Source organism: Rattus norvegicus, chromosome 8 (assembly GCF_036323735.1).
Source record: "Rattus norvegicus strain BN/NHsdMcwi chromosome 8, GRCr8, whole genome shotgun sequence".
Classification (NCBI taxonomy): domain Eukaryota; kingdom Metazoa; phylum Chordata; class Mammalia; order Rodentia; family Muridae; genus Rattus; species Rattus norvegicus.
Window position 1 is genome coordinate 115,262,106 of NC_086026.1, and position 26,475 is coordinate 115,288,580.

Genomic DNA, 26,475 nt, shown 5'->3' on the forward strand with positions numbered 1-26,475 from the left:
AGAGGCAGATGTGATTAGAACACAGTACATCTGTCAGGCACCAAAACCAAAACCAAAAGCAGTCTTGGGGGTCACGTGATGAGCAACAGCCTGTTAGGTGACACCTGGGTAATGTTGAAGGTCAGTTTCAGTATCAGAAGCTGCCGTAACGAACGGAGCCTGCCCGATAGGAGAGGCAGAGGTAAAACGTAAAGACAACTTTGAGTTCAGATTACCCCAGTCAGAACGCCAAATACCAACAAGACGATGGACAACAAACGCCCGAAGGGGATGATGGGAAAGGGAGCCTCATTCGCTGCTGCTGGGATTGCCAACTGCTGCGGTCACTATGGAAATCCACGTGGTGAACTATGGAAAGGCTAAAAATAAATCTACCATATGCTACCCAGCTATACCACCTTGGTGCGTGCTCCAAGGACTGGACATCGAACTCCACAGCTACTAGATCAGCCGTGCTTACGACTAGGGGAGAGAAACAACGTAAATGTCCTTCAGCTGACAAATTGATAATGGAACTGTGGCGCGTACACACGGTGGAATTCCATTCATCTAGGAAGACGAATGACAGCATGGACTGACGGGACCAGCAGAGACCTTTAGCGAGTGAGCTAACCCAGATCCAGAAAGGAACATACTGTGTGTTCTCTGTCCCTGGAGGCCCCTCACTCAGAGTCTTCAGATGTGAGTGTGTAGCCTGGAGTGACTACAGGACCCAGGAGAGTAGAATGGGACATTGCCAGGATAGGGAGGTTGAGGAACAGGAGGGCAATAGCAGGGTCTAAGCGATCTGATTAGGGAAACGGGAGCAAATGTGACTCCTTGGGGGGGGGGAGGCAAATACAGAAGGTGGGAGGAGGGCAAAGAGGGGAGCTGGGAACAAGGCATCCAATAGGGGAAATGGGCAAAGGGAGGCTCTGTAGGGAGTGGTAGGAAAGAAAATCCAGAAGGAGGAGGGAAGTGGGTAAAATACCAATATGGATGTCTGCTAAGGCCTTAAGGAATCATTAACTATTTACCAAGATGACCCTATAATGCATGTGATTCAGTGAATAAATATAAATATATAGTTTTGGTGAACTTTTCTTACCTGGGCTGACAATGCAAGAGCCGAAGACCACCTAAAAATAAACCTAATACCAGATACAAGAAGCCTTCTTTTGAATTATTGGCCAGGGCTGTCCAGAAGACCCCAAATGTACAGCCTATTGCTATTGTCCCTGACTGCTCCCCCAGAGGTGGACCTATTGACTCCATCCATCTCAGACCCAGAGCCCAGAGACTCAGAACTGGAACTGACCTGAATGCATCCTCCCTGAGGACTAGCCTTCACGGTTCCAGAAGGTACCATGTAAGCTTCCAAAGAAGGGAGGCAACCAACTGTCCTTGCCAGCTATGATGCCTGTGAACCACCATCGCCAGCATGGCACGAGAATCCTAAGGGTGCAGTAGTGGCATTGTATACCTTGGTGGTAACCTACAGCTCCATAACTGTACTTAAGACCTGCTCAGCAAAAAATGAAAACATGGTACTTGAAACCTAGCCAGACTCAGTGCTAGTGAAGTCATGGATCTTGGTGGAGAACCCACAATGTTACTAATCCAGCAACCCCCAAATACTAGTCTAAACATCTGTCCTCATACCCCAGGCAAATATACTCCCTGCACCTCCCCCATTATCAAAGAAACTTCTCTTGTGGCAACAGACAGAGGCAGAAGACAGGGGCCAGTACAGAAAGTCACAACCAATCAAAATGCAGAGTTTGAGGGCATAGTCATAATGAATACACCTAACAAAACACTCCTGGCACTTAAGGCCTAGGGAACATCGTTGAAGGGAAAGGAGGATGTGAGAGCCAGGAGGTTGGAGAGTTTGCTGTGAGATTGTGTCTCCTAGCAACATCAGAAGCTACACTCAAAGTCTCACCAACATGATTTCATAAACATGAGTTAAAGCAGGGTAAGGGCAATAGAAATGTCAGGGTGAATGGGAAGAGTCCGCAGTCCTACACAAAGAACTGTAGTCAACTAAGAATTCGAGCAAGAGAAATAGTCTTCCCCAGGGAAGGGCACATCAACTGCTCATTCAACATTAAACAGTCAACTCTGAAAACATATATACAAGGGACGTTATACAGACTGAGCAGGCTGTATTTACGTACATGTACATATAGGCCTGCAACAACAATTAACAACAACAAAAAAAGAGGCCATGGATTTGAGAGAGAAAAAGGAACATTATATGAGAGGGTTTGGATGGAAGAAAGGGAAGGAGAAATACTGTAATTAGAATCTCAAACAGTTTTTTTTTAAAAAAAAACACTAAATGAAATAGTTGGTACTGAAACAAAAAACAAAAAACAAACAAAAGGAAAGCTAACAGTGGCTGCACTTGTAGCATCCTCTAATGATATTTTAGAAAAAGAAACAAAAAAAAATGAAGCTCAAAGTTTTCTGGATAACTGAGGGGTGAATAAGGGCCATACCTCTTCTCCGCTGAGTCCTCGGGCTCCCTGAAGACAGAAAGGATGGCAGTGTGAGTGTAGGAAATTCAGTGGCTACCGGGATGGATCACAGTGTAGCATTGCGGGGGTCTTACAGAGTCCTTACCTTGGGCCCTTTGGCACCTAAGCATCCCTTTGTACCTTGCTCTCCCATTGGTCCCAAGGCTCCTCTTTCTCCCTGAGGAAAAGCAGAAAAATCACAGATCCAGATCAGTGTGTCCTGTTAGGATCTGGGACCTGTCCTGGATACTTGACAAAGATTTTTTGGGCTTTGTTTTGTTTTTAAGAAAACAGCTGTCTGTTCATGACTTACATTCCGGGACTCTAGCCTACAAAAACAAAGAATGAAAGTAAATCAGATCTACAATGATGACAACCCTTTGCTCTGGATGCCACCTGCATACTGCCTGCACGGAGTTTCCCTTTCTCCATGTGGCCACCATATTACTGCCTTTCAATCTCCTTACCATGTGCACTCATCCTGCCCTAGGCTAAGATTCAGGACTCTTTGCCTGGTCCCTATGACTTTAAGACTTTGACCCATGACCTCAGTCTGAGCGTCATCCACAATGCTGCTTGATCATCCCACTCCTATGCTCACCCTCACTCACTGTCCATAGCTAGACACCAGCGAGTCTTCTCCAGGGGACTTCTACAGTGCCCAGCCACACTATGTGCCATTCTGCCAATTCCCAATCTCAATCCTTTGACGCCATTGTTACTTTGAACACATGGTTTCCCTTTTGTAGTAGAATAGGATTTCCCACACACTTTACCCGGAGGAACTCCTTGTTATCCTTCACATGTCTGCCCAAGTGTTGCCCATTGTTTCGTAACCTCTCCTTCCCAGGGTCAACTCTGATCGGGTTGGTCTTCTAGCCATTAGGTTCCTATTCTTGCTCAATACCGTCAACTCCCTGTGCCTCCAGCACAGCCATGTGCAAAACAGCTGGACAGTTTCCTTGTTTGTCTTTCTAGTGTGGAAAGGTCCCTAAGGTGGGAGCTGGGTATCTTTATTCTGTATATTTTTTTTCTCATTTCTGGGGCGCTCACACTGGTAGTGTACTTTTTTTTCCTTTGGTAAACAATGAAGTAATCATTAAGAAGCTTAAGTGTGTATTTTCAAATGAATGCAGGACTGGATGCATAGAAGGAAAAAAGGAAGAGAAAAGGGGGAGAAAAGGCAAAGGGGAAGAGGGAAAAAGGGGAGGAGAGGGGGAAGGGGGAAAGGGGAAAGGGGAGGAGAGGGGGAAGGGGGAAGGGGGAGGAGAGGAGGGGGGAGGAGAGAAGGGACGGGGAGGAAAGGGGGAGGAGAGGGGGGACGGGGAGGAGAGGGGGAGGAGAGGGGGGAGGAGAGGTGGGAGGAGAGGTGGGAGGAGAGGTGGAAGGGGAGGACAGGGGGAGGGGAGGGGGAGGGAGAGGAGGGGGAAGGGGAGGAGAGGCAGAGGGAGGAGAGAGGGAAGGGGGAAGAGGGAAGGGGGAAGAGGGAGGGAGGAGAGGGAAGGGGAGGAAGGAGGGAGGAGAGAGAGAAGGAGGAGGAAGGAGGGAGGAGAGAGAGAAGGAGGAGGAAGGAGGGAAGGGTTTCTGATAAATTATGTGGTGCATTGGTTTAATTACTAAATGACCTGGGCAAATGTCAGGGATGTGGCTCCTACGGCAGGGATACTACCTTTCACATAGGCCACTGTGGAGTGGAAGTGGGTAAGACAGAGCGAGGCAGTAGAGTAAGGACCTCTAAGGAGAAGTGTTTTCCAGCACGGGAGTCAGGAAAGACCCAAGACGCTGCATCTGAATCCTCAGAGTCTGGTCTTTGTTTCCCTTCTCTTGTTTGTAGGGATAGGTGAGCTGTAAAGGTCTTGACTTACAGCAATGCCTTCTTCTCCCAGGTAGCCTTCACTGCCTTTAAATCCTGGGGGTCCCTGGAAGAAAGGAAAGAGGAGAAGACGTGAGCTCCACAGACTGCGAAGTGAGTTCTCAGGGCAGGTCCACCATCTTGAGGTTAGAGTTCATATGCAACGGAAGAGTTCGAAAATGCCCCCGGCTTTCCAAACCTCAAGCTAGTGGCGTTTATACAAACAAAAAGGAATTTCCACACAAGCATCCAGATATTCATGTGCACACATAGGGGGCAGGGACTGTAGGTGTGGATGTGTGAGCACATGTGTGTGAATACGTGTGGGCATATGAGCTTATGCATGTATGTATGTGGGGTGGTAGCTGGTATGTATATGCATAAGTGTGAACACATAACACGTGCACACATGTGTACACCTGTGATAGCACACTGACCCTCACTGTCTTCAGGAATAGCAATGGAGTTGACATTCCTCTCTAAGCAAATATATTCATTCTTGGCAGACTAGAATTATTCTCTTCTCATCAAAATAACCTTTTCTTTTTTAGGACCTACTGCTATACATAGAAAACCAGGCCACACACATTTCTTTCTATTCTGGTTTTTGGTACATTTTTAAATTCTAGAATCCTCCTTCCATGAGGTCTAAGCATTCCAGAAATAATTAATTCAAAGTTTTCTACAGCGACAGAGCTCTGGTGATGGGGGAGCAATACGGCACCGTGGTCACAAATGTACGGTAGCAGTATTAAGATCACTAAATGTGTCCCATTGTGAGTTTGGACATATTTGAACATGTCCTAACCCCTGAAGTAGAATTTTTATGCAAGAATATAAAAATGCTCCCTACTTAGGAAATAAATGAATTAGTGTTATAAATAAAAAAAACTATCTGGCCCACTTCTGTATGTATGTCTAGGGATGGTGACACTGTCACAATTTGCTCTAGGGTAGAGCGACCTGAGTTTGATTTTCAGCAGACTACACACAATATTGACTTGATTTTAATGTCACTGCCGAGATCAAAAGGGGAGACTGAAGTGGGTCACTGGTGTGGAGGAGGCTTTCATCATTCAGCATCGCTTGGTTTTCCTGTGTTACCAGTGCTGCTTAAGCACTGGGCTCATCAAACGTCCTGATGGCGATGTCTCTTGAAACCCCTTGAGGAACTTCCAGACAATTCTAATGTAGAAGACCAAGGAAGATGGCAGCCATCTAGTCTCACGTGGAAAAAGGGTATCACAGTACATGGTCAGCTTCCTCCAGGCAAAACCTCTCTATTTCCGTCCCAGCTCATATCTGAAAGGCATGCTGCGGTTCAAAGAGTGGGAGTTGTAAGTCTGAGATAAAGTCACCTTTTCCCCTGCTGAGCCCGGATCCCCCATGGCGCCGTCCCATCCTGTGCACTTGCAGAGCAAACAGCAGCAGGTCCTCTCTGCAACATTGATCTTGGGGGAACATGAGGATAGTTATTCAGTGGCACTGATCCCCAAATCCCACGCATAAACTCCACTGTGGGCTCACAGTGGCAGAAGCCTTCTTATCATCGCTAAGAGGTCTCCTTCCACTTTCGAGTCCTGCTGTCTACCCTGTGAGGAATTCCTGATCAACCCACAAGTGCTCCACCTCTGCAGATGGCGTCCTTTCCGCCATGACCAGCTCACTGCATACTAATTATTAACGGGGTTGCCTCTTGTCAACACACCTCACCCTAGCTTTTGCTCATTGTTGATTACCCTCTGCCCCTCGGGCTTTGTTCGGTAAAATGAAGGCATGGCTCCATTTGTAAAATCTCAGCTTGTCAGTAGCGTCAGACTGTGTACTTTGAAACGCGGCTTCGAAAAGCCTCCCCTGGAAACACATCTAGGAGAGTTCTGATGTGACTTTGGAAATATCAGGTACATGCCAACATTTTAGAGCCATTTGCTACAGAGAGTGTGAGCATGAGAATATTCTCTTTACGTGATGGCCAAAACAAAATTATGTATTTAGAATATGAATTTCACTCTGGACTTACTTTGATATTTCCTGAATAGCTAACATAGCTTTATCTATCTATCTATCCATCTATCTATCTATCAATCAATCTATCAATCAATCTATCAATCAATCTATCAATCAATCTATCAATCAATCTATCAATCAATCTATCAATCTATCTATCAATCTATCTATCATCAATCTATCAATCTATCAATCTATCACTCTATCATCTATCAATCTGTCAATCTATCTATCAATCTATCAATCTGTCTATCTATCTATCAATCTATATCTATCTAATTTATTTTTGCGAACAACCCAGCAGACTCAGTTTTAGGACAATTCAGCTCGCAGTAAATGCTACCCTTCATTTCTACAGGTAAAGAACAGCCCTTCATCAGAAAGTGTTCTGATAATACTGAGTCAAGATTCTGTGAATTATAAACAAATTAATTCCAACTCATTACCCACTCATAGTAAAATCAGTAACATGCCAAGACTCGTTAGTGCTCACACCCAAGCTTGATTCTTTGTAAATTTCTGAAATAACATGGTAAAGACATCTTTTCTAGTTGTGAGGTCGGAAAAACAGAACAAAAGCATAAGGGTCTAGCAGTGTGGAGACAACCCAAGGAAACCCCTCACTCATAAAGTCCGCCACTGAGGCCCCTGATGTCTAGCTCCTCCCCCACACTTCTAGCAGGCTTTGTTTCTCTGCTTGAACTCCATGGTGAGCGGCGGTCATTCACAGGCTGAGCTGGAGAGGAAGTACACTTTGAACATCAGAGGCACCATGAACTGTGATGCTCAGAGCCCCATGGAACCTGAGAACCTGCTGGCCTGGGGACACCGGGCCTGTCCCTAACTCAGGGTCATTTGGTACACTGGCCTCGTGGGTTGATCTGGCCAGCGTGGTGCTATTTTCCTCTTTATTCTTCCTTTTGCCATTTCTTCCAGCCCAAGAGTATCTGTCAAACATGCTTTGACCCACTGAACTACATAATCCTTAAAGCACCACGTTCTTAGACTGTCCAAGTTCATAAAGGCCCATCTCGTCTTTACTTAAAAGGTCAGTATTAGTTCAAGTCCATCCTCACCAATATTAAACCTGTATACTAGACAATCAAAGGCTTAAACTTTTGGAGGTAAGGCTCCAGCCCGATGGTGGGGCATTTACTTGAACCCTCCAGCCTTTTCTGAGTAACTTACTAGTTGCTTTGACAGGTGACTCCCAAGGTTCCCCATTCCGATTGTGAACTGTGTTCTGTACTCAAATCCTTTCCCAAATTCAATGTAGAGAAGGTCAGCCAGGTCACTGGAATCGGCAGCTCCGTCCACAGCGATGGTTATGAGGGCATTCAGGCCTGTTCAACACATTCCCCAGGTGAAGTGGGCTCTTAAATCATCCAGCACGCTTAAACCGCTAGCCTCGGTGGACAGCTTCTTTCTGTTGTCTATGTCCTCTAATCCCATGATGCAATGCCAGTAAATGATAGCACAATATTAGTGAATTAAACTGGGGGTGCAATAGCAGGATTTCAGAGATTATTGATTAAAATGAGACAGTGAGTTAACCAAAGGTCTGTCCACACGGCTTGCAGAATTTTCTCAGAATCCACACATCAAGAAAGTGAATGCTCTTTTTGTTTTTCCCCTTTGTGGAGGGTTACTCAAGCCACCAATCAGAATCACCTAGGAGCTTTCTCAGAAATACAGACTTTCCTGGGATAGACAAGCGTATTGACTGGCATCTTTCAATAAAAGAATCACATGTGAAGATGATCAAGTCAAAAGAGAAATGGGGATCTTAGCCCTTTGTCCGTATGTACTAAACCCGAATGTCTCTTTACACAAACCTTGCCTGGCATGTGTGATGCCTGGATTCAAGCCCCAGCTTTGTGCACAGAAACAAATGTATAAACAGAAACAGAAGTGTGTGTTTAAGGGCAGGAGAGATGACTCAGCAGTTTAGAGCATTTGCTGTTCTTGCAGAGGACCTGGGCTTGGTGGCTGGCACCCAAGTGGTGCCTTGACCTCACCTGTAATGCAGCTCTCCTCTTCTGGTCCCTGAAGACTCCTGCACACATGTGCTACACATGAACTAAAAGCAGGCACACACAAATACATGAAAGGCAGAGGCTTTCAATGATCTCATAAGAAACCGTTGCTACAGTTGTAACTTTTAGTAGAAGCAGATGTTAATCACTGAGAGCAGCATCTCATACGCCTTGGAATTTTATAGATCAGAATATCTCAAATAAAGTTTACGGCTTAGGGTAGGGTTGCCAGTGACTGCTTTTGAAAACTAGGTATGAGGTAGCCCTGGCATTCACCCTACATAACAGTTACATTAGCTTTCTTTCATAACTGCGGTGTGCCTGGGAGACAGCTAAATGATGCTTCATCTTGGTCTATAGATCTGATTCAAATCAGATTTTACTTTACAGAGAAAAGAACTGAGGCTTAGAGAACAGAGGCTCTTGACTGACTGGTCCTTCTCGGGTTTTCATCCGGAGCCTGATTCCAAAGACTTACACTCAAGGACACTTTAGCAGAAAGGTATGGAAGGCATAATCACTCAACCAAGGGCAACCCTACACTTTTCTCATCCTCCTATGATTGCATGAGACACACTGGATGGGATTTGGAGACCTAAATACCAAAGCAGATAAGGAAACAGTCAAGGGCTTTCCCAGAGACAAAGTCCCTTCTTAGGTAAGTTCAGATGCTGTGGTTTGAATGAAGAGAATAGGGGAGTGAGGTTGGGAATGCAGGGGTGGATTCGATTGGAGGAGAGGCCGATACAGTGGTTAACTGAAGGAAAGGAAGGAAGAAAGGTTTAAGTTGGATGGCCAGCTCGTTCTGGTTTGCCGGAGACTTTTCTGATGTTAGTCCTGTAAAAGTCCTGCCCTGTCCCAGACAAACTAGCATAATCGGTCGGTCACCTTTCTAAACTAAGAAGGGGGAAGAGAAGAATGAGTCCAGAGGTGGGCTGGGACAGCAATGCTATGCGGAGGAGTTGAGCATTACCGACGAGGAAGGCATACTTACAGATCTATTTATAAAAGAAAAGTATTGTCACATCTGTTTTTCCTTAGGAACTTCAGGAAGTGTAAAAATGTGAGCATTACAAGATCCATGGGACCCTGACATGCAGGGAATATGCACAGAACCATCATTTATGGTCGTGATTCTCAGAATTGGAGTATTCAGTCATGCTCCCTCCAGACTCACTACATGAGTCACAACCTTCAGTGCAACGTCTTCAGTCGCTAGAAACGAATCAAGGCAGAAAAACCTTCAAAAGTGGTGGGAAGAAAGAACCACTTCATAAAGAAATTCCAGGGCATTTGACTTTGAAAACTTAACGAACAAATTCAAACCCCAATTTACATGTATAAGTTATAGAGCCACACACTACTGTTAATTCTTTTCTCCTCTCTTCTTGTTGCATGAGGACTGCCTAGTCTTTATGATAGTATGTGATCTTGAACTAAAACAGTCTCCTAGGTTAAGAGATCATCAATGGAAAACACACACACACACACACACACACACACACACACACACACACACACACACACACGGTTCCTTCAGCGGTTAACTGAAGGAAAGAAAGGAAGGAACACACATATATATGAAGCATCCAGGGACAGGGGTACCTTCTTGTCCATGTTGAGATCTATGTGATACTTTTCAAAAGATACTCCTGCCACCATTCCTTTATCCCTTTCTCAAAGATTCTAAATTTCTGAGGAATACACACACACACACACACACTGAAGTCAATACAGATTTTCCTGGGAGGTGGAGACAGAATGGTCTTAGAACTCTAGACATTCTGAAATGTTTCCTAGAAGATACTAACACCATGAGCAAGAAAGAATATCGGCCCCCAACACATACACAAAGGGCTGAAGTAATTAAAATCTGGAGGATGACAACAAAATTGTCTCCTCAAACCAGGTGCCTCAAAGCCTTGTCCTCAATGTTAATTAAAATCTGTTTAGAGTGCATAAACAAAGACCAAGATTTGATAGAATGAAGAGAAGGCAGTTTTAGCAGATAAAGGGTTAAATAAAAGCCTCTGCTTTATGACTGCAAATCCAGAGAACTCTGCAATTTGTTTAAGGTTGAGGAGAGAACTCAGCAGAAGACACAGATTCTGGACAGGCTGGTATTCTAGAGCAGGCTCCCAGAAGCAAGCCTGCGGTAAGGGTTTGGACATGAGCAATGTGTTGAAAAGTGCTCAGAAGAGAGGGGCTGAAGGAAAGAGGGCGGGGCAGGATGAGAACAACCCCCTAGCTTTGAATTTGACCTCAGAGAGTTCTGGAGCATAAATGCTGCCCTGGTGTCACTTGAGACCAGGATCTGATTCTTTGTGTGCTCAGGGGTGAGGTGGGGAGTAACTTTCCAATGGTGATTCCTCAGAGAACACACAGCTCTGAGTGACTGGCAGTGGGTGATCCTGTCAGCAGAGGAGCTGTGAATGGGAGAGCAGCAGTACCCACTTACACGGGAGACCGGTCCCACGCTAGTCAAGTCGGAACACATGGTTGCTTTTTGCCTCTACTGACCTATATTTTAATTGGACCCAACAACAAGTCAGACTGGCTGTTGGTTCTAAAAGCCAGATGCCTGGCTCCAGAGCTCTGAGACTGTCACAAGTATCACGGTTGGTTCTTTTGTGCATTGAAGGAAGGAACTAATTATAAAACCCAACACCCAAGGCAATTTGTCCAAAAAAGAAAAAAAAAATGCTTGCAAGTCTGGAAATGGTTAGTGTTAGGAGAAGTCTTCCAATCATCATGTTTCTTGGTCAAAGAGGCTCTTCCTGTTCACTCACATGTGACCAAGTAGCAGCGTTAAACAACACGGGGTGAGACAGGCAGGCACGCCCTCCAGTAAAGGTTCTGAAGAGCAAATCCAGTAAGAGGAGGTGAAGCAAGGGCCGTAGTCTGTGTCCTATTTTAGACACATGGACCAGGAAGGCATCCTGAGAGGACCTCTGCTCTACTGAGCCCATAGGGCAGAGAAAGACCAGAGTCAGTAAGAAATTCAGGGGTCGGTAGGGCACCTGGAAATAATGCAGCCAGCGTTGACTTCTGAGATTATAAAGTTAATAAGCAACCAGGCACGGTGGCTCATGTCTGTGATCCCAACACCCAAGAAGCTGAAAGAGGATGCCTTGAGGTTGAGACCGTAGGAAGGTCCCGAATAGCCTGGGGTACAAAGTAAAACCCTACTTAAGTAAGTAAATGCTTAACCCCGTTCCTCCCCTCCCCCACGTTCAGTACCTTCCTTTCTGAGTTCATCAGATTTCTGTTCAAGTTTTTCAACGCCGTCATCCAATCCATCTGAAAACAGAAGGACCACCTAGGGTAGGTTTTAGAAAAATGAGGGGGAAAAAAAGTTAGCAACAAATTCACTGAAAACCGCAGACCAGCACACAAACTAGAGCCATATTACCTTCCCTCGAGCAGCGGACTTGTTCTGAAACGTATCCCACAGAGAACTCAGCAGGTTTGGGTTGAGGCGAGATGGGCCGTTCACTGTCACACCCTGCAGGCTGCTCAGTATGTTCTCACTGTAGATCTCAAACTTGGAAGGGTATCTCTCCATAGCATTCGTCACTTGAAAAGCTATGCTCACCTGAGTCTCTGTGCCCACCTCACAGCTTACCCCATTGAGGGAGCTGATGGCACGTAAGAGGTCTTGGAGGTAGGTCCCCATCCAAGGCTGACCTTCGAGCAAAGTCTGCCCTCTCCGCTGACTTGAGATATCAAATCCAACCACCACATCCACGAAACAATCTAGGATTCAAGGAGACAGTGAATCTTGTTAGATTAACATCACATTGATGGGATTCTGATGCATGCCTGAGTCTAGGGACCAAGAAGTCTTATTTCCATTCTAGCCATAAAGTAGAAAGCAGGGGAAAACATGGACCAGGAAAGCCACGCACCCATTCTTCTACAACCTATAGAGTATAAACTTGTTTCGGCTGGCATAAAATCTGGACGATTCTCTGACAACTAAAGGGCTAAATGATTCTATTCGAGCCATTACAAGTACACTGTAATACGTTCTGTCTCTAAAGTATCCCTAGGCACCTTGTGGATGCAGTGACATTCTAAAATACACTCATATGAGCACTACTTAACAGGTGAGGTCATTGACAAATGTTAAATTATAATGGGAACGAGAGAAAAGTAAAAACATTGGAACAGAGAAAAGTCATTTAGAATCAAAAAAAGTCACAGAAAAGTTTTGATCAATTTTCTAGAAGCATGGGTCAATTTGGACTGCCTTTAACATCCACTCAGAGAGGAAGTCGATGGTTTAAAAAAAAATCGTTTAGATCTTGCTTTAAGTCCTACAGGTGAAGAGGAGACTGGTGATCCAATTATCCAACTTGTCTGTGTCAGAGATGGCACTGCCTTTGGGAGCTCCGTCAGTGGGGAGCAGGACACTGCCATTCGGGGTTCTATAGACTTAGAGCAGGGACGTGTAGCATGTAAAGGTCTTTGCTGTTGCCTTATGAACTCCTGGGAAGTTTCAGCATTGAAGACACTGGGATGGGCTTGGTATTTATGCTGAGTGCCCTAAAGGCAGATAATTCGAGAGGGATAAAAGTCTTACAGCACACAGGCTCTTCTTTCAAGAACGTCTAAGCTGCTAAACTCACTTCAGCCTTAGCCTCCTCCTTCTCAACACATGTGGCTTGCTTGGTACAATAAAAAATGCCTGGCTTAACTCAGTGATTTTCAGATGTTCTCTCTCTCTCTCTCTCTCTCTCTCTCTCTCTCTCTCTCTCTCTCTCTCTGTGTGTGTGTGTGTGTGTGTGTGTGTGTGTGTGTGTGTGTGTGTGTGTGTGTAGGGATGCTTCTTCATGACGTCTCCCACATACATTGTTCAGTTGGATATTTTTAAGTCTCTGAAGCAACAACAACAAAACCAAATTAAATGCTTAAAACAAAGGTTGGTGACTTGAGTCTTTTTTTTTTAAGATAAGATCTCAGTGTAAAAAAGGGAAAGCCTTACTTGATCATCAATTTCACCCAGAGATTTAATGTTGTCAAAAAGTCTGGAAGACTGGCCTTCTACTTTGCTGTATTTGACCGTCTTTCTTCTTGGCTACTCAGAAAGCGAGACAGGGGCAGATGCAGGACGCATCAGAAATCAGCATCCACCTTTTCTAGAACTTGTGTGTCCACTTCTCCTCCGTAGACCAACAATACTTTTACCCATCGACAGAAAACCAGGTGACCAAGCCACCCCACTGCCAATTTGGAAAGGCATATACACCAGCAGCGGTGTTGTTAGGACACCAACAGACCCTGGAATTGTTCTCTACACAGACTGAGCCTTTAAAACATTTCATCTAGATGCCAAAAACGCAATCTAAATTCCTCATGTCTAATTAAAATTGGCAAATGATTCGACAACATGATCAAAGGGAGACAAGTTGGTGAGGAAGCCCAGGCCGAGCAGACACATGCCTAAATGTAGTGCCGGACAAGGCGGAGCTGGAAAGAGTGCTTGCGCATTGGCTCTGAAGGCTCCAAGGACGGATGTGCCTGAGAACTTTGGGAGCCCAAGGCTGTTCTTCATAGGAAATCTGCCAGTGGTGACTCAAATTCACTGGAGGTGGGGGTAGTTTGAGAAGTGAGCCAGGGAGAACGATAAGGTTGTTTTTCAAATAGGTCATGAAGAATTAAACTAGGGTCTGGGCTGAGAATAGAGTAGGAGCGGTGAAAGCAAAGGATATTAGGAAAGCAGCCACAGCAGGGGCAACGGGGTGGGGATGGGACAGCAAAGGGAAGAGCGCCAAGGGGGGCGCGGTCTTCTAGTGGCCACGTGCAAATCAGGGCGGAGCTTGGAGGAGAGGAGACAGGTGCTTCAGTCCTCCCTGAGTTGGGCAAATCATTTGTCCTCTTGGGAGATTACTTTCCTTGACCACAAAAATCGAGAGCTTATAGGTCTCAAAATAAAAATATGAAAGGACCAATTGGATGACACAGGGCCTGCCCTGCCACAACCATCGGGCCCTTTTATTTGTAAAGAATTGACAGCATATTCTTAGTATTAATACTGAGAAGTCCTGGGAACCAGAGGGATCAAGGACAGCAGAAAGCAGTCTACAGAATCAACTAACAGGGCTCCTAGAAGCTCATAGAGACTGAAAGGGCAACCAGCATGGGTCTGCACCGTGTCCTCTGCATGCCTGCTGTGGTTGTTTAGCTTGGGGATTTTGTGGGGCTCCCAACGGAAAGAGTGGGGGTACCTCTGACTCTTCTGCCTGTTTGTGGGATCTTTTTCCTTCTCCTGGGTTTATCCTTAGTCTTTCTGACATTCTTCTCCCCCCCCCTCCCCCGGAGCTGAGGACCGTACCCAGGGCCGTGCACTTGCTAGGCAAGCGCTCTACCACTGAGCTAAATCCCCAACCCCTATCCTTGGTCTTATTGTATATTGTTATGCTATTTTGGTTGATATCCCTGGAAGGGGGTATATCCCTTCTTTTTTCTAAAGAGAAATGGAGAAGGAGATCTGGGAGAGAGGGGATGTGGTGGTGGGGGACTGGTGGGTGAGGAGTGAGGGGAATCTGTGGTCAGGATGTGACCTGATAAATTAATAAGAGAGGAAAAGAAATAAAGCTGAGGGCTCCTGAGGTGGTACAATGGAAAGGGGACTTCTGTCAAACCTGAGAATCTAAGTTTAATGCCCACAACCCATACAGAGGAAGGAGAAAGCTGACTCCTGCTGTCCTCTGTCACACTGTGGCACATATGACCCCTCCCAAATAAATAACTAAGGGCAGCAAATAAAAGTCAAGAAACACTGCTGCTGACAGGCTGAGGTCCTGAAGAAAACATCTCAGTGGGAAAAGAGGACTACTGGTGGGCAGTTGGGTGAAGGAGGGAAGACGTTTATAAGGGGCATTTCCACACAGCTGCTTGGAGTCTTTGTGCACAGTGGGAGAGACTTAGCACTGTCAGGCTTTATGAATGGGAAAACTAAGACTCGAAAGGTAATTGTGTCTCCAACATTCGGCACATTTTATTCACAAGTAGGTCAGATGGGGCTGGGTTGTATCCCAGTGACACTTCCCATGTGTCCATGTGGTCAATCCCCTGCATCCAAAACCAAACAGAAACACCAACCAACGAACAAGCCAAACAAGTGTAGAGAGCGAAGCCTGGTTAACTTTGAAACGCACCCATCCGCCATCTGACCCCTCTGGTTGGGAGGATTTTATCATTTCAGAAAGGACATCCCATAATATACTTGTGCATCCCCTTGAAGCTTTATCACTGCAAATTCCAGCCCCATCAGCTCACAGCTTGACTACAAAAGCCTTCCATTCCTGTTTGCTGGACCGACGGCTGAGTTTCTTATTGCACTGTTATCTTTTTGTACTCATGAGTGTTTCCTTAGTTTAAAAAAAAAAACATTTATTTATGGGGCACCACATGGGGATGAGGTCAGAGGATAACTTGCAGCAGCCATTTTTCTCCTGACACCATGTGGGTTCCAGAATGGAGTTCAGTTGTCAGGACTGGGGGCAAGTGCCTCGCCCGGCTGAGCGATCTTGTTGGCATAACAACCGCTTCTTTTAAAAATAGCTCACTACTTGGAGTCAATAGTCCCATTTTTTAAAAAAAAAACTTTCTCAAGCACTCAAGTGGAAATCAAGCTGTTTTAAGATAATTTTCTATCTAATCATTTAAAATCTGTATCTCTTGTGAAATAGAAAATTAATGTAGAAGGTTTGGCTGGAATAATCAGATACATTTTGAAGTTGGAACAGTGTCTAAAGTAAGATTGCAGAAAGACGATGGCCCCTAACCAACTTCCTGACATTCAACCTTTGACCCACCCATTGGGTTCTTACAAAAGCTGGGAGCCTGGAGCTTGGGAAAGTACACTCAGAGAGAGCTATTGACTACTCTGAGCTTCCTCACACACAAGGAGCAATTTCCTCTTTAGTTTAGGAGGAAGGGGCTTCTCTTCCTTTTGAAGCTACTTGAAACTCAAGTAGCTTCGAGTAACTTGAAAAGTAGCTTTGAATTATCTTAAGTCTGGAGATTGCAAGAGCCAAGACCCTGGTCACATGTGTTTTCGTGAAAGAGGGGCCCATTTCTACGACTGTGAATTCTAGTGTCTATGGGGATAGCTGACTTACCACTGTGGCCCATGGAACAGCTATGAAGGAGCAGTAAAAAGGAACTGTTTCAGAGTCCAAGGGGAAGGGGCAGACACCATCCAGGATCCAGACATCAGAGGATAGACACACTAAAAAGCTGGCTTTGGTAGGAATCCAGGTAGTGGGAAATAGGATGGGAGGTCTTAAAGGATGGTCCCCCTCCAGGACTCAGCATTGGCTGTGAGCCACTGTCAGAGCACCAGGGTCTGACCAGTGCCATCACGTGGAATGCTTCTGTTCCGCACACCCCTCTCTTTTCCTCAGAGCATTCGAAAATGGCCAGAGGCCAGGGCCAGCAAGAGAGGAGGGACAAGAACTGAGAAAAGGGGTAGTTTAAAAGTAAGGGATAGGAATAATGGGGAAAATGTCAACCCCATGTGGCCTTGTCCTTTGTAACAGATGAGCAGCTCCTGGAAGGCTAGAAACACAAAATAACCTTGGACAAAGCTTAAAGTTCCTAGAGCTACAGGGGAGCAGGCATGTTAATCACCGAGAAGAAGCTCGTTCCTTCCAGTGAGGTGGCCAAGGGGAAGATCCAGCCCTTGGGAATGCATTTAATGAGTTAGTGGTAGGCAAACATTGGAGGGTATCATGGCTGTCTTACCTGTCAACAGGACTACATCTAGAATCAACTAAAACCCAAGCTGCTGGGCATAAAAGAAATTTGTTTTGAATTGAATGATCTGAAGTGAGAAGACCCAGTTTTAATCCCAGCCTTTTGAAGTAGAAAGGACCACCTGGGCAGAACCTTCTGGAGGCAGCCTAGATACAGAACCTGGAAGAAGGAAAGTCTCCCTCTCTTTAGCTGGATTCTCTCTCTCTCTCTCTCTCTCTCTCTCTCTCTCTCTCTCTCTCTCTGTGTGTGTGTATGTGTGTGTGTGTGTGTCTGTGTATGTGTATGTGTGTGTGTGTCTGTGTGTGTGTGTGTACACATGTACCTAGAGGTCAGAGGTCAACCATTCATTGGGTACCACAGACCTTATTTTTTGAGACAGAGTCTCACATGGCCTGGAACTAATTTACTAGGCTAGGCTGACTATGCAGCAAGCCCCAGGGATCTTCCTGACACTGTCTCCAGGCCTGGGATTACAGCCAAGCATCACCACATCTGGCTGTTTTACGTCCTGAGGGGCCAAACTCAAGTCCTTGTAATTGCACACAAGCACTTTACTGACTGACTGAGCTCCCCAGGCCCCAAATGTGGCCATTCTTAGGAAGGTAATTATTAACTTCTGTGGTAAAGTCTTAAAGTAAAGGTATAGACCTACAGATGATCCCTCCCCACCCATATGGGATCATTGCTTGCACCATAGGCCTATTGCCAGGCAACCCAAATCCATCAGACAGCTCATTTTCTCTGTGACATATTCTTCAATCTCAGAAAGCAGCTGGATTGTGAACTATGGTCCCTCTCTCTCACTCTTGCATTTTCTAAAGTCAGGCACCTCTATTCACAGAAGAGCCATGCTCCCCCTGGGAGACAGTGCGAATAGAAGCCACAGGGTCTCTATTTCTCTGTTTCTCATTCCACGGTTCACAAAACACACACACTTCATATCTGTGGGGGAAAAAAAAAAGTTCAAATTGAAATCCAGAGGCACAAATCTAACTTCTCCCGGAAGCCTCTGGGGGAGGTAAACAGTTGGAGGAAAATGTCAGCGAAGCCAGTGGGGAAATCAAAATGAAGAACTCAATACTTACTGCTCTCACCACCTGAGGTACAGATGTTACGAACGATCCTTTTCTTCACCTTTTTTAGCTCGTCGAAGTTATGCACCGTCAGTTTTTTCTCCGCTGTCCCGGTTATCTGGATCAGCTGCTGGTCATCCACGTCCCCGATGCCCACCGAGTAGATGTCCACACCCTTGTGTCTCAGCTCCTCAGCCGCCTGGGCCACCTCATCTTGGGACCGGCCATCTGTGAGGACCAGCAGCACCTGAGGGGTACCGGCGTTGATCCTGCTGCCCGTGTCTGGCCGAAAGTAATGCTTCACCTTCCTGAGTGCATCTCCAATGTGGGTGTAACCAAAGATCTGCTGGATGGCCTCAATCTGTGTGGATATCTCCTTTTCCCCTGTGAATGTCCCCAGCAGAAACTCTGACCTGTAGCTGTCGCTGAACTGTGCCACTCCTATGCGGACTCTGTTGAGGCTGACATCGAAGTCTTGAACGACCGATGCCAAAAACTCCTTCATCTTCTGGAAGTCATCCGGATGGATGCTGTTTGAACCATCCATGAGGAATACGAGGTCAACTTTTTCAATTTCGCAATCTACAGAGAGCAGAGAGGAGAGGAAATGAGATTAAGGCCAGGCAGCTATTCTTTAACCTGTCAGGAGTAAATTAACCGTCGGCAACTCTACAGAAAAGAAAGGTTTGAACGAGTTTTCTTATCGCATGCTACTCTCTGTGGTCACATTAATTGGAGGATAAAGAAACACAAATGATCCTTTCATGAAGGCAGTGGGAGTCCTGATCACTAACTGTCCTGTTTCTCTTGGCTCTGTCCCTTTGGTTGTTGGCCATTTTCTGTTTTGACAAGCCAGAGGACTGACAACTATACTACAGAGCAGCTTCTCCCAGCATCTGCCATCGCGTCCTAACCTTTCTAGAAGGCCAGGACAGCAGTAGCACTACAAACAACATTAACACGTATTCACGTAGAGAATCAAATAGAAGCAGATGGTCTGTATTATTGACTTGGCTTCTCTGGTCCAGTTGGTCCAATAAATTTTTTTTTCTGGTTTATTAGGGAAATTTGTTAAAAGCATGCCTTCGGCTCTGCATCTGACCTTCCTCTTCTATCGGCTTCCTATCTCTGGTGAATATCGGCAAAAATACCAGCTTAAGAAAAAAAGCATTTTCAAGCACATAGTGCAATGTTGTTGGACATAATTCTGTTCCATTGTTGTAGCAGATACAAAACAAACAGAACGAGGGAGGTCGCTGCTAATATAAGTCCTGCCAAGCACGCACTCGTCCGGATCCTTTAACAATACAGGGAGTCCCACCGCTCGCTGAATTTCCAGGGTTCCCAACACTGACCCAACTTAAAATTTTAATTTGTGTGTGTGGGGTATGTGTGTGTGTACGGTGTGAGTACATAAGTCTGTGGGTATGTACCCCCATCCATGAAGGCCAGAGGGGACATCAGGTGTTCTGACTTATTCTCTCCTCTTCTGTCCCTAAGACAGGGACTCAGTGATATTGGAGCTAGGCTGGTGCCGGTGAGCACCAGTGACTCTCCTGTCTCAGCTCCCCCATGGAGCTAGGCTTACAGGCTCTTTGCATGGGCCTGGGTTCTCACACTTCCTCAGCCAGTGTTCTCACACTCTCGGCACCTCCTCGGCCTCAACCTAATTCTCAGTGCAGTTTCAGGAAAAGCTGGCAGACTTCCTACAGTCCGGATAAGAGGAAGAAAAGCAGATATGGCAAATCGATCCTTCAGGAATTGACGAGCTCACCACACTGCTCTGCTTCTGGCCCATGTTCACCGGCCTTTCTTGCTTCCTGTGGGAAGCTTCAGTCAGAAAGTGCAGTTTTCAACTTGCACAGAGAAGGAGATAAGGACAGATACAAGTTCAGGCATTGGTCAATAAAGGAAGCTAAGATTGGTCCTCATTCCTAGTAACAACCAGAGGTTGTTACTTTGCCAGAGAAAAGGCTAGTGGCTACTTCTTGAGGAAGTAAAACTCACAACAAACAAGACAAAACCGGAGAAGCCAAATCATTTTGAAAAAGAACTGCACCCACATGTTGGAACTGTGGACCAGTAGTGATTGCTCTATAACAAAAATATTTTATTTCTTCTTATCTGTTAGAGCACAACGTTGCTTGTACATTTTCCCACCAACTAGGCTTCCCTTATGGAAAGCAAATTCTGTCTCTTCTTGAGAAAGACTGTGATGGTTTGTATATGCTTGGTCCAAGGGGTGGCACTATTAGGAGGTGTGGCCCTATTGAAGTAGGTGTGTCACTGTGGGAGTGGGCAATACCTCCATCCTAGATGCCTGGAAATCAGTCAGCTAGCTGCCTTCAGAACAAGAGGTGGAACTCTCAATACCTCTAGCCCCATGTCTGCCTAGATGCTGACTTGGTGCTTCTGCCTTGATGATAATGGACTGAACCTCTTAACCTGTAAGCCAGCCCCAATTAAATATCATCCTTAAAAGAGTTGCATTTGGTCATGGTGTCTGTTCACAGTAATAAAACCCTCTTTCACTTAGAACCTCTTTCACTTTGGGGTTGGGGAGGCGGTGAGCAGGGTCCTACTACATAGGAGGTCTAGCCTAGAACTCAGACTGCAGTCTAGGGTGGCCTTGAACTGCCTCAGCCTCCTCCGAGTTCTAGGACTACAGGTACACGGCACCATGTCTAGCAAGGTAAAAATGGCAGCTAAATGAATGAACGATGAATGAGTGTGCACACACGGGCACACCGCCTCTAGCTGCCTGAAAGAAAAGATAAACACAGCAATACTGGCTGCCCTCTGTCACAGCCCTGAGAGACCAGACTGGAATGTTTAATACCTAAGCCTGCATTTTTGGTGAATTTGTTTGGTCTGGTGGCAAGAATGACTTCAGGCAGTGGTGATGGCCCTTAGGAGGAGGCAGAGTTGTGACTTTTGGCAGAAAGGCATCTAAGTGGACCTGTGTCCTAATAAAGTATTTTCAAAAACAGCATGGTTCCTAGTGTTAGAAGGATCCATGTGGGAGGAAGGAGAAGTGTTTTCAATATTTTTTTTCTGTTTGGAAAGAAAGCAAACGAAATACTCACTCGTAGGATCCCAGAGAAAGCCACTTCCTAATGTTAGTTCCTCCCAGGCAAACTTGTCACCAAATATGACTGGTTGGTATCTAATAATTAGGAAAAACTTAACGGACAGGCCTTACCGACTTTTGAAGAGTTACAGACACTGGCTGACACATCGGAAAATATCCCCTTCAGGCCTCCGAAGGTCTCTACAAAGTAGTACTTGTCACTCGACCCAGCCATGGCCAAGAGCTCCCAGGTATTGGCGCCAGCAATCCCCACAGCTAGGACCAGAATGCCTTTGTCCCTCAGGGCCTTGGCGGTGGCATTGAGCTTCTCTGCATCATGAGATTCTCCATCAGTAATCACAATGAGGACTTGGGGGACTCCCTTGTGCAGACGGCTGCCCCGGGCTTCGGTGAACATGTGATCGGAGAAAGCCAGGGCCTCAGCAGTGTAAGTGTTACCACCCATGGGCTGGTCATTCTGGAGCACTGAAATCACCTCCAGCTTTGTGCCCAGTTCATCCAGGTAAAACAGCACCTCTGGGTCATCAGCATATTTCAGAGCTCCAAACCGGACCTGATTCTTGCCCACGTCAGCTTTTTTCACCAAGCCAATCATGAAGTCCTTCATGATGTTATATTCTTGATAGTCAATGCTGCCGGAGCTGTCGATGACAAACACTACATCCAAAACTTCAATCCGCTTGCATTCTGAAAAGGAAGGGGAACAAACATCTGAGATTTGGTGTGGGAAACCTCCCAACTTCCATTTACACGGCCAGCCTTTCCTTTCTGTAGGAACAGGCTATGTGTCAGATTTTTAACTTTCTGGATAACAGATATACCTGGCTCTATTGTGCTGTGGTACTTAGCAATGTTCAAATGAGATTTCAGAACAAGGGAATGATGGAGCGAAACCTAGTACAAACGTAGAAGGAATGGCCATCCAGGACCATTAGGAGTACAACCTCCACCTTCGGAAATGGAGAAAAGCCTAACTGTATAACATTCCCATATAACTGGTCCCTTCCTCATGTGCTTCTACTCATACAAGTTTATTTTAAGTTATTGGGATCCTGGGCTTTTATTAGTATCCCGTAGGGAAATAACAGAACAATAACAATCACAAGAAATTTGATAACACTACGTTTTTATCATGGTTCTGTGTTGACTGATTTCTGAGCCCACATTTTGACTTTCTTGAAACATTTACTTCCATTATTAGGACGCATCATAAAAAGTAGGTCAGTTCTCATTAAGCTCAAGTACGTTGTCCTAACATGACATTCCCATGAACCCATTAAGCCTCAGGTCAGCGCTGTGGCAATGTAGAGCAGGAAAGACCTGATTTCCAATCCATCTGAAGGAGCCCATCCCCCTGTGAGTTCTGGAACTTAACTCATCCTTTCTGGAGAAGTGGAGCTCTGAGAGAGTCATGTGGTCTTTATGTTGTGAGTACACGTGCTCTCTGTGGGTCTTAGAAAAAGTGCAATCCTAACATGTGTTAGCTCATCTGTTCTGGAGAAATGGGACTTTGAGAAAGTGCTGCCCCCACAGATGTCCAGCTGGCTTTCACATTTCCTTCTCTTGCAAGCCACTTGCTAGTCATGTGGTGGACTATTGAAAACGCAAGAGCCAATGTACTCAATGCTGACCAGAGGCCATGTGTACAGAGCCAAAAATCAAATTCCCAAGAAAGGCTGACTCCACTGAAGAGCTAGGTTCCTCCAGCCGTCTGCTGGCTGCAAAGGTGGCTTGAATTTCTCAGGGACTCCAGGGTGGAGGGGTAGGGAGTGTTGTCCAGCATTGGAGCCCTTCAGAGAGCTTGTACTTATTAAGAATGGTATTGCCAGAAAACAAAAACCAGATGTAGTCCTTCCACCAAACACAGATGACAACCACCAAACCCTACAGAAGGGGTTGAGCTAGCAGAACAAGACAATGTCTCTCCCCCCTTAAAAGTCTGCAAATTTATCCTTTTAGAATGAATTTTCAGAATGCTTCGGTAATTAAGCCCAGGGGTCACAGAACAATTTAATTTAGCTGCTTATATTTGCTGGTCTCCCTTCTGTGGGTTTGGGGGTTTTGGGGGTTGTGAGATGCTGGGGTTCAGTCCTTGACCTTGAGAGTGCTCTAGCACTGAGCTGCTCCTTCAGCCTGGAGCCCTGGTTTGCCCACTTCCATAACTCTGCAGTCTTACAGGAAGAATGGGAATTGTACCATCTACTTCTCTGAACATTTCCATTGCTCTCCAGTTTGCGCCCTACTTTCATGCTTTGTACAGTTTAACAGACAGGTCTCACAAACATTTTATTTGCTCAAATCGATGCTAAGCCAAACCTGAGTCTTTCTGCTTAGGAGGCTACCAGGTTCCTCTATCAACTGCCTTGGCAGCTCACATGTGTTCTAATGGCCTAGGGCATATGCGGTTGGGCCCCTCATTGGAAAGCAGAGTCAACTGTGGTGGGACTCGTGTTCTAACATTGCCTATGGGGTTGTGCTAAAACTAGACCCACAACTGAAGTGACAGCCTTGCATAGCTCTTACTTCCAGTCCATTTTGCTTTCCTTCTTCCCCTACTCCTAGAAGCATTTCCTCAATAGACTATTTCCTCAAGAGCTCTTGACAATGCCCCTCCCCTTCTAGGGATCCTGACTCAAGACCTGGTCACATCAAGGTTCTTAAAGGAGTAATTGATCACATCAGGACTATGATTTATCTACAAATGGGAAAGCTGTTAGCCCAAATCCTGAAACTCATTATGTAGCCCAGACTGGCCTTGAATTCATGGCTGCTTTCCTTGTCTCAGAGCTCAAATACTGTTGAGTACCATCCCCAGCTCTTAACTCCAAAGGTCAATGACATCAAAACAAACATTTCAAGCACTTAGATACAATTCTATCTAATGCAACAGTAAGTTCTGGGTTGCCCATGCTTACCTTCACGGGGACTGCAGATTCCCAGAACGAGATCATCTTCAATATGCTGTAGGATGTCAAAATTCTCAACATAGAAAACCATCTCCGGCTTCCCACTGATCTCCTCGAGCTGGGTGACATTGGAGCCGAACACTCCCACAGAATAGATAATCACACCGTCTTTTCGAAGGGCTACTGCTGGGTCCTTTACTATGTCCTGAGCCTCGCCATCCGTGATGAGAATGAGGAACTTCCTAACATTGGGCCGGGCCCCCTTTTCAGGACTGAAGTACTGAGACACAAAGGTCAGCGCACTGCCTGTCAAGGTTGTCTCTCCAATGTGAGCCATTTGGTCGATGGCGTTGGCAATGTCATTTTGAGACATGAATGTGTTGAGCTGAAACTCCTCCCTGTTTTCGTGGCTGAACTGGACCACACCAATTTGCACCCGGTCAGCCCCGATCTGGGATTTGCTCACCAGGTTCTTCATAAACACCTTCATCTTGCTGAAGTTTTCGAGTCCAATGCTGCCAGAGCTGTCCACCAGAAACATGATGTCCGCTTTCATATCTCTGCAGGCTGCATGGGAGAAACTGGGATGTTTACATACATCGAGGCATATAAAAAAAATTAGAAGTTCACAGGAAAACCCAGATCACAAATACTTCAAGCTCAGTGTGTGCACCATGAGGGTAGCTAGGCAAATGAAGCATCACAAGCAATAAAAGCCAAGACTGTTATTCTGTTCGCTGGTGATTTGCTCAACCATCTCAATCTTGGCACCGTCTGAGGCCAGGTCATTTTTACTGTAGCAGTACTCTGAGTTGTCTGTCAATCTTTAAAGATGGCCAGCAAACATTCTGGCTTCATCCATTCGGTAATGCCGAGAGAGATCCCTACTTAAGATACCAGAAATATTATCTACAAGTTACCAAGTACTCTCGGATAGTTAAAAAAAAAAAAAAACATGTGTGGAAAATTACTGATACAGCACTCCAGAGACATTTAGACAAGTTCATTTGTAAAATGAAATGTCCATCAGATAGCCACACTCCTTCTCGGAACGTGTTTGATTGTATTATACACATGACACCTAACAATACATCTTAGCAGGGGTCTGTGGGGAGAGAGGCTAATTAATACTCCTCAGAGAGAAACCCTCTAAATAGCTGTCCTTTTTCCAATATTAATTTATACTACAATGGGATTTTGCTACCACACATGCCAACATCTCAACTAAGAAAAGTGGGCCATCCATCTAGACTAACAGTGTCCCTTGGTGAGCTGCTGTCTGAAGGTCAAGCCACGTCATCTCCTACCTTCTTCAGCACAGATCTCCTGAACCACTTGGTTCCTTATGTCCCTCAAGGCATCGAATTCATGCACGTAATAAACTCGCTTTTCATCTCCCGCTATCTCCCGCAGCTGTGTTTGGTTGGCTTCCTTGACGCCGATCGCATGCACACGGATGTTTTCCTCCCTCAGCTTATGCGCGGGACCCAGGACGCTGTCCTGGGACATGCCGTTTGTCAGGACAACCAGGTGACATGGCACTTTGTTTCCCCGTTGCTTCTTTGCTCTTTGCAACAGCGTCAGGGTGAAGTTCAGGGCTGCACCCGTATTGGTGTTTCCACCCATCTGCCTGATGTTGTCGATGGCCTTTCCCAAGTCAGGCTTGTTAGTATACTTAGAGATCTCAAATTCCAGGTCCCAGGTGTCGGCGTACTGCACGGCCCCGACTCGCACCTTGTGGGGAGCGATGTTGAACATGTCCACCACCTCGGACAGGAAGATCTTCATCTCATGGAAGTCTGTGGGCTGCGTGTTCCCTGAACCATCAATGAGCAGATAGATATCCGCTTCCTCTGTGTCCACACAGGCTGGAATGGAACCGAAACGTTGAATGTGGCATCTGAGGCAAATGGCAGAGAGACGTGAGTACAAGTGGGAAGGATGAATAGCGTCTACGGAAGGAAGATGGAAACATCTTCTGGGCAGAGACTTGCTTTCCTAGCTTGGTATAGGGGCTCAGCATCGGTTGAATGAAATGAGTTGTTTCAGAAAGTTTGAGGCTATAACCTTAATTCTTTGCCATAAATAAGGATAAATATATGTATAGGAAAATGAGAAATTTCTCTTTGCAAGTTGCTTTTCTCCATTAGTAAATAATATTTGGAGAGAAAAATATAACACGGAATAGAGGGTGTGCAGCAGGATATTGTGAGTCTGTGAGTTCATTTTTCTAGGATCTAGAA

General features: G+C 45.7%; 2 protein-coding genes across 5 annotated transcripts in view; one reads left to right on the forward strand and one right to left on the reverse strand.

Annotated features, from left to right (window-relative positions):
* The window catches only part of Rpl29 (ribosomal protein L29), an 893,235-nt gene that overhangs the window by 205,663 nt on the left and 661,097 nt on the right, over positions 1-26,475 (forward strand). The window lies entirely within an intron of this gene.
* Positions 1-26,475, reverse strand: part of Col6a6 (collagen type VI alpha 6 chain) — a 155,329-nt gene that overhangs the window by 65,273 nt on the left and 63,581 nt on the right. For all 3 annotated transcript variants that reach the window (XM_039082609.2, XM_039082610.2, XM_063266454.1), the window contains exons 5-15: positions 25,540-26,100; positions 24,242-24,799; positions 21,438-22,013; positions 18,248-18,817; positions 11,809-12,152; positions 11,637-11,715; positions 7,549-7,703; positions 5,712-5,804; positions 4,367-4,420; positions 2,608-2,679; positions 2,484-2,510 (exon numbers count right to left, since the gene is read on the reverse strand). In XM_039082609.2, the coding sequence (XP_038938537.1) occupies positions 2,484-2,510; positions 2,608-2,679; positions 4,367-4,420; positions 5,712-5,804; positions 7,549-7,703; positions 11,637-11,715; positions 11,809-12,152; positions 18,248-18,817; positions 21,438-22,013; positions 24,242-24,799; positions 25,540-26,100 (3,089 nt within the window). The remainder of the gene's footprint in view (positions 1-2,483; positions 2,511-2,607; positions 2,680-4,366; positions 4,421-5,711; positions 5,805-7,548; positions 7,704-11,636; positions 11,716-11,808; positions 12,153-18,247; positions 18,818-21,437; positions 22,014-24,241; positions 24,800-25,539; positions 26,101-26,475) is intronic.